General features: G+C 35.0%; 1 protein-coding gene across 2 annotated transcripts; it reads right to left on the minus strand.

Moving 5' to 3' along the window:
- Positions 1 to 284: 284 nt before the first annotated feature.
- On the minus strand, positions 285 to 5,072 carry LOC135088701 (zinc finger protein 723-like). 2 transcript variants are annotated; one of them, XM_063983662.1, is made up of 5 exons: positions 4,961 to 5,072; positions 3,945 to 4,207; positions 3,354 to 3,438; positions 2,709 to 2,785; positions 285 to 2,616 (listed from the first exon to the last, which is right to left on the minus strand). In XM_063983662.1, exons 2-5 carry the CDS (start codon positions 4,072 to 4,074, stop codon positions 1,565 to 1,567), a joined length of 1,344 nt encoding a protein of 447 aa, XP_063839732.1. In that variant the 5' UTR covers positions 4,075 to 4,207; positions 4,961 to 5,072; the 3' UTR covers positions 285 to 1,564. The 2 variants fall into 2 exon arrangements, with proteins under 2 accessions (XP_063839732.1, XP_063839731.1); XM_063983661.1 differs by lacking the exon at positions 4,961 to 5,072 and having other exon boundaries at positions 3,945 to 4,383.
- Between the last annotated feature and the right edge of the window lie 3,038 nt (positions 5,073 to 8,110).

Genomic DNA, 8,110 nt, shown 5'->3' on the forward strand with positions numbered 1-8,110 from the left:
TACGTATAAATTTTTGGTACCATTTTTCAATATGAAAAGCTAATACATTTTTTTTCAATTTCATTTTTTGTATTATACGTACGTATAATGAAAGGGACACAGACACACTGCATCACCATCTGTACAATGAATGACAGAGCAAAACACACACACACACACACACACAAACACACACTGCATCACCCTCAAAGACCTCAAACACACCTTATATTGGCAACAAAGAGAGCAGAGGCAAATGATAAAACATTGTAGATTATACCTAATGTGAGGGAAATTAGGGAAACTGAGGCTTTTCAAATGTATTATATCATTAAGAAACATTAACAAATGAAGTCAAATATGCTCCCATTGCCACTTTGGTAAAAGGCACTATATGACATCTTCCACTTATTGCTATACCAAAATACTAGGTAACAGAGAGAGAGAGAGAGAGAGAGAGAGAGAGAGAGAGAGAGAGAGAGAGAGAGAGAGAGAGAGAGAGAGAGAGAGAGAGAGAGAGAGAGAGAGAGAGAGAGAGAGAGAGAGACTTATCTCAACCAAAGTTTAAGAATTCTAGGCAAAATAAACCAATGAACACTAAAATACTTAAGTAGATTTAGCATTACTGATCCATACATGAAGTAATGGCAAGATATTCTGTTATCCATCCACCTTCTTGTTCATCATTATATTTTACGTTATAGGCATATTATGAGAATCTTAAAAAAAAAAAAAAAAATTAAAATTGAATGTGAGGAAAAACCATGAATATCGCAGAAAGTAATAATAATGAATGAAAATGGGAGAAATGTAGGAACAGAGCAGTTTCCTTCATGTGTGAAGAAAATAAATAACTGATCTTTCATGTAAAGAAATAAATAAAACACACACACACACACACACACACACACACACACACACACACACACACACACACACACACACACACACACACACACACACACACACACACACACACCGTTCAAATACACATCACTTCATTTACAGGTTAACCATAAAAGAGAATATATAATAGATAAAACACATGCTTACATATGCAGACATTAAAAAAATAAGGATGCCTGCTTTTTTTTGTATCAGCTACTGGATTTAGTCTATGTATTTGAAATCAATAATGCCAAACCTTAAAATAAAATCCCTAAATCACAGCAGAGATGACTTTCCTAGATCTAATATTGGCTCCTTTTATAAATCCCAGTTTTCCTTAATATAAATTGTCTGTACATTTGGGTGATGCTGATATCATTATAAATTACCTGTTAAAGTTAAACCCTGAGGACACAATAAGAGGTTAAATACTGACACAGCAAGAACCTTCCAAAAAATACTTTCCTGAGATTCAACCTGGTAGATTACTTGGCTTCTTTACCTGCTGGGAGGAGAGGAAGGCTTAATGGTGTGCCTCATGAGACTTGTGCAATACTACTACCACAAATACCAATATGGACTCCTGTATTTAGTTAACAGGCCACACAATTCTCCTTCCCATAGATATAACTCTTCTCTGCACAATACTTTTAAATGAAAATCATACAAATACTATAATGAACACCTCTGTATATAGTTAACAGGCCACACAATTATCATCCCCATAAATATAACTCTGTTCTGCATAGTGCACCTTCATATGAATGGTGAGGCGAGGCTTGCTATTGTAAGCATGGCCACACACTGCACACTTGAAGGGCCGGTTACTATTAAACACTCTCTCGTGCTTCTTCAGACTCTTGTAGGCCAAAAACTTCACCTTGCAGCTCGGACACTCGTACTTCCTCTCCATGTTGCGAGCATTCAAGTGCTTCGTCAGGTGAGTCTTAGAGGAAAATGTCTTGAGGCATGTTTTACACTTGTACGGCTTCACTCTGCTGTGGTGCACCTCGTGCCTGGCGAGAGCGATGGCAGTCAAGTACCGGTGGCCACAGAGACGGCACTGGTGGGAGTAGCACTGTTTGCGAACCTCCCTCTTGTGCCGCATGAGGTGACTTGAGTTTGAGTAGCTCATCCCGCACTCGTTGCAGGCGTGTATCTTATCCCGGTGGCTCTCCTCTATGTGAAGCCTTGCACTGGTGAGGTCTGCAAAGTTCTGAGCACAATGGCAGCATGGGATCACTCTGCTGGTGCCATGAATGCGCTCATGGAATTTGCGGTTCTTCTCGTGAGCGAATGAGTGGCTGCAGAACATGCACTTGTATGGACGGCTGTCACTGGAGAGGGAGAAGCGCTTGAGGTGGTTCTTGAGGTATTTCTGCTTGGCAAATGTTTGGCCGCACTCTTCACAATAAATGTCATTAGTCTGTTGTTGTTTGCATGGAATGGGTTTTGTTTTGATAGGGAACTGACAATTACACTGGTAGTAGCTGCATGCCATGCTATTGGAAGGCCTTAAAGGCAGCATTTCACTCTCATTACTCATGGTGCTCATACAATAATCCTCAGGACTTAAAGAGTTGCTTGCATACTCATCATATTTCAGATGTTTGAATATATAGCAGTACTGACAGAAGTCTGAACAGTTTTCATCACAGTTTGTTGATTCACTTTTCCATGGGATGTTTTCCTTCATAGAATTCATATCATCTGGGGATAAACTGTCTTCACCTGCCTGCCAATATGTGCCTGAGAAAAAAAGGAAGAAAATATTGCTATCACTTTTCTTCACACTCTAACCACATGACTGGAAAAATCCTCCCTAACCTGCCACAACTTACCATATGAGGCCTGTCCCTGACTCACTTCCCAGCCAGTGTTGGCATTGGCTGCAGGTGATTTCATAAAACTCATCTGGCTGGAAAAGAAAGATGGAGAGATTGAAAATGTAATGAAAACACTTGATACACAGAAAATACAAGATACTTTAATAGTCAAAATATATATGACACCAATAATTATTTTTTTTATGAGAAGGATCTCAAACAATGGGTTAAAAGCAAGGATTCTATAAAGATTCTATAAAGATTCCTTGAAATTGTAGGTACACTAGTTCATAAAATAACACATACACTTTATCATTACCATTATTCATCAGTCAAAGATAAACATGATTAACTTGATCATTATTGTTCATTTTTAGTTAACATTATGAGCAATTACTTTCACTTTTGCTGTTTTATGTAAGAGGTGCTTTGGCCAAGGAGGAAAAAAGGAAAAAAAGGAAAGGCCTAATAAATATAATGATTAAATATGATAACCTCACTACTTTTTGCACATCATCTTATATAGTCATCTTGCAGTCATCTTATAGTTGTAAGAAGAGAGAGAGAAAAAAATAATAAATAAATAAAATAAAAAGAGAGAGGAAACGGAAAACGCCAACTGAATATAATAATCAAATATATATAACAAAACCCTCCTACCTTTTGTACATTTCCGTCATCTTGAGCTGCTGTTTCTTGCGGTTCTCGTATCTCAGAACGAAGTCTGGTGGCTTGGCATCGATACCTGTTGAAAGTGACACATTATTACATAAGTGCATGCAGTGAGGTTTAATGAGACAAGGGTAGTCTAGTCATTACAGTGTGTAGATTCAGTCAATAGTAATCTTAATTATACTTAGCAAACTTACTTGATTGAATGTTTGAGGGAAGAAAGAAAAACGGATTTGATTAACAGGCAAGAATAAAAAGCAAGAGAAACAGACGAGAAACGTGTAATAATAAAAAGCAAGAGAAACAGGTCAGAGAAACAAGAGACAATAACAAAGAGAAACATAAACAGGTGAAAGTAATTAAATCAACAGGTAAGAGTAGGCTAACAGGTAAGAGACGGGAGAAAGTAACATATGAAAGTAAACATAAAAACACTGAGTAATAATTTAAAATAACAAACGAGATAACAAATAGGAATAACAGATAATACAAACATACATCAATATCCACCAAGTAAAATTAACTTATTAGAATAACAAACAAATCATGAGTAACAAATACGAGAAAAATAACAATTACCTTGAGCCAGAAGACATTTGTAGTTCCTGAGCATATTAGTGACTCTGTTCTTCTCTATAGTCACCATGCAGTTCCATTCCGCCGGAGTGAAATACGTCTGGGCATCTGTTTCTTCAATAGGACTCAACATTGGAGTGATAAATGGAGTAATATGGCGTAGGAGTGGCACGTGACGCAATCAACACGTGGACTCAAAATGTCAACACGCGGCGCCTCTCGGTGTCTGTCAGCTGCTTCAAAATGTTCGGATGGAATCTTTTTTCCTTTTTGTTAGTGAGACAGGTTAATGGTGAAAAAAAATCACATACACATAAAAGGTTCACACAACATTTCCATATTTAGGAGCCAAAAATTGTGGAATTAAAACCAATGGCCAATTTACAAATTGTTACGCCTGGCGACCACCCTCCACCCCGCCAGGACACGCAGCAATATAGTTTACTATCGTATTTTCATCTAACACTTTTTACTTTTCATAGAGAGGGATTACCTTACCTCTGTTATTAGTAAAAAGTATGCCCTATAAAAGCTTACTTTTCTTTATTTTAAGAAAACATTCATTTATCGCAAAAAATAAGTGATGAGGATTTTTAGATGAGATTAGTTTTATTTTCGTACCTAGGATATCACTTTTTACTCCTACATTTCTAAACTCATCACTGCATCTCCTCAACATGTCATCACCATCATACCTCGGTCTTCCTCATTACTGCACCAATTAACATCTTTAGCCACCATCCTCTGCCTCAGTTCAAGTGTAAAACATTTCTCGATTCCTCCCTTCCTATTAACCATGAAAGTAATCTTATAATTAATACCAGAGAGAGAGAGAGAGAGAGAGAGAGAGAGAGAGAGAGAGAGAGAGAGAGAGAGAGAGAGTCTACAGGATAAAAACTGTCAAGGGTAAAATGATCCAAGAGAGAATATTAATTTGCTGAGCTGCAATGATGAAAACAAATATTAATGGTCAAAGCTTTCCCATTTTGTTCCAATTAAGTTGTGTTAGTCATACATACCTGCTATCATACATGGCTCCAAATGACCCTTAAATAAATCATTTACTACCATGCAAAATCAGCAATACAAACACAGCATAACTAGTAATACGTAATAGAGGTGATGGTTTACAACTTAAATAGTAAAGTAGGCCACAGAGTAGACATGCCCGAAATCACGCACAAAACACGAATTAAATAAACTGACCAGGGACAACAAAAAAGTAAAAAAAATAAATCAGTAAATAAATAAATAAAAAAATAAAATAAATAATAATAATAATAATAATAATAATAAATAAGTAAATAAATATATAAAATAAATAGATAAAATAGATAAATAAAATAAATAAATGAAAAATAAATACATACATACATAAATAAAAATATAAAAAATGAAGCTGCCAGTCCGCGAAGATTAGTTAAAGGGACTACCTAAAGGCCCCCACACACGATCAATTTTTTTCAATTAATTGATATATATTTATTGACGTCAATAAAATTGAGGAAATCACTGTGCCCACACACGGTCAATGATTTTACTTCAATTTTCAGTTTGATTCATAATTTCGAGATGAAAGCATCTGTGGCTCTAGGAATAGTGCTTGCTCTGGGCACTCCAAAGCGAAAGAAGAGGAATAAGTGGACGAAGAAATGGCATCTCTGTCGAAGGGAACTAGGACATACACGATTGCTGAGGGAATTAAGGGACGACGAGCCAGAGGATTACAGGAATTTCCTCAGAATAGACGCCGAATCTTACGACGAACTTCTAAATTTAGTGATGCCAATGATAGTAAAAAAAAATACTACCATGCGAGAAGCCATTTCTCCAAATGCGCGTCTCAGTATCACATTGCGATTTATTTTATTGAAGACCCATCAATAAATATCAAAGGAGTTTTGATCTCTCAATGAATTGATTCAATTACATTGTTTCAATTAAATTGATATCAATGTCCCCCACACACGGTCAATTTTTCCATCAATTCATTGACGTCAATAAACTGATATCAATTAATTGACGAAAAAAATTGATCGTGTGTGGGGGCCTTAAGATTATGAGTCTCTTGAGATCCTGTAACTTGGGTATCCAAATAATCAAATTAGAAATGGTGAAATTAAGGAAAAACATAAGTTATTTGTATATTTAATGATACACTTAAGTACTAATAATGACAAATATATATGTACATGAACTCCAGGAATTGAATTTGAACCCAAAAATATTCCACTGAACCTACAAATGAAGGCAGTTTTCTTCAGCACATTCTGTATTTTATGGGGGGAGAGAGAGAGAGAGAGAGAGAGAGAGAGAGAGAGAGAGAGATAAATACAGGAAGACCACCCACTCCTACACCATTCTGTGCTTAACAATACACTAAACGTACACACACCTTCAGTCTCCTTTCCCTGTTTCCCTCGAGTCTGGGGGTTGGCGACATGTACGAATCTCCTTCAATACTGTAATTAAAATGCAAACTTTCCATGTACTATTATTATAACCACACTGGCCAATATACACATTCCTTGCCTCCTGTTTCGTATCTATTCACATACTTCCTTCGATAGCGATTTAAATGCAAAGTTCCCATGTACAGTAACTATACATACCAAAACAGGGCATTTTTTTTTTTTTTTTTTACCTTCTTAGAGTCTTGTTCCGTATTTATATATTATGTATCATCCAACTTTTAAATTTTGAGTACTGGAAAGATAATAAATGGAAAGCAACATAAATCTAACTCTCAAACTATAGAGGGCTAATTTCAACTTCAAACAAACTGGAAATGTCATAAAAAATAAATTAATTAAAAAAAAGGCATCATAAATTTATTCTTCAAACAAAATAATTAATTCATTGTAACTTTTCAACTCACTAAATGTCATAAAAGAAAGCATAAATTTCACTTTCAAACTAATTGGAAAGGTCATTAAAAAAAAAAAAAAAAAAAAAAAAAAAAAAAAATATATATATATATATATATATATATATATATATATATATATATATATATATATATATATATATATATATATATATATATATATATATATATATATATATATCCTAAATTTCACATTGAAACTTGAGAATAAATTTATTTCACCTTCAAACTAACTGGAAATGTCATAAACATTATAAACTTAAACTATCGAACTAAGGAAAATAAATTAAATTCACCCTTAAAATAACTGAAAATTACATAAAAAAAAAAAAGGCTTCATTTCAGCTCAAAAAAAAAAAAAAAAAATAAATCACCCTCAAACTAATTGGAAATGTTATAAAAAAGAAAATATAAATTTACCTTCAAAACAAAGAAAATCAATGAATTTCACCTTGACTTGACCCAGTAAGGTCTAAACATATTCCACACACTGTACCACCAACCTCACATCCTCCGCCACACTAATTATTCCAAGCCTGTATTTGGAAATGTTTGTTCTCTCACGCAGATTAGTTTTTAAAAGCCATGGTGATGAATTATGTTTTTCATAGCTATTTTTCTCCACTAATGGTGTAGAATCAGATCACTATTATCACTTGAATCATGAAAACCTCTCAATTTCTAATGTACCTTCTACACATCTTTAGGTCTTTTATGGTCTTTCCACTGGTCTCCTTCGTAACACCTTCCATATATCTTCCCCAGGTCTTCTATATTTCCACTATCCTTCATTCAAATACCTCAAACCCCAGTCCCCTTTTGAGTGTATTAACCCCTCCCTTCTTATGATGTTCCCACATCAAATTAATCTTTGCATCCTTAGTATATTTATAGCATCTTCCCCATGTCTCCTGTTTTACTGTTTATACAGTACAAGCATGGTCCTGTCTTGGCTAGCCCTCTTCATGCCAATCTCAGTCTGGTACACTGACAGATATTTCAAGGTAATACTGGGGAAAACTCTAACTTGGTATAAGGAATGCATGGGGAAAATTAAATACTGGTGAACTATTTTGACAGCATGGAAAAATGTTTATCTTCAACTAGTAAAAAAATAAATAAACAAATAAATAAAATGACACAGTTTTGTATCTCCATCACTCACACTTATACCAGGTACATATTTTGCTTTCATCTCCAAGTCTACCAATTCATTATCTTCCTCAATAACCAAAGGAATTCAAGTGTAGGGTTCTGTTTCCAGTACTGGTGAATGTTAAGC

Source organism: Scylla paramamosain, chromosome 31, assembly GCF_035594125.1.
Source record: "Scylla paramamosain isolate STU-SP2022 chromosome 31, ASM3559412v1, whole genome shotgun sequence".
In the NCBI taxonomy this organism is placed as follows: Eukaryota; Metazoa; Arthropoda; class Malacostraca; order Decapoda; family Portunidae; genus Scylla; species Scylla paramamosain.

Coding starts and splice junctions, on each gene's coding strand:
- LOC135088701 (XM_063983662.1), bottom strand. CDS start 4,074: ATGTTGAGTCCTATTGAAGAAACAGATGCCCAGACGTATTTCACTCCG. Junction 3,439..3,944: donor CAAATGTCTTCTGGCTCAAG/GTAATTGTTATT, acceptor CACTTTCAACAG/GTATCGATGCCAAGCCACCA. Junction 2,617..2,708: donor TCAGGGACAGGCCTCATATG/GTAAGTTGTGGC, acceptor TTTTTTTCTCAG/GCACATATTGGCAGGCAGGT.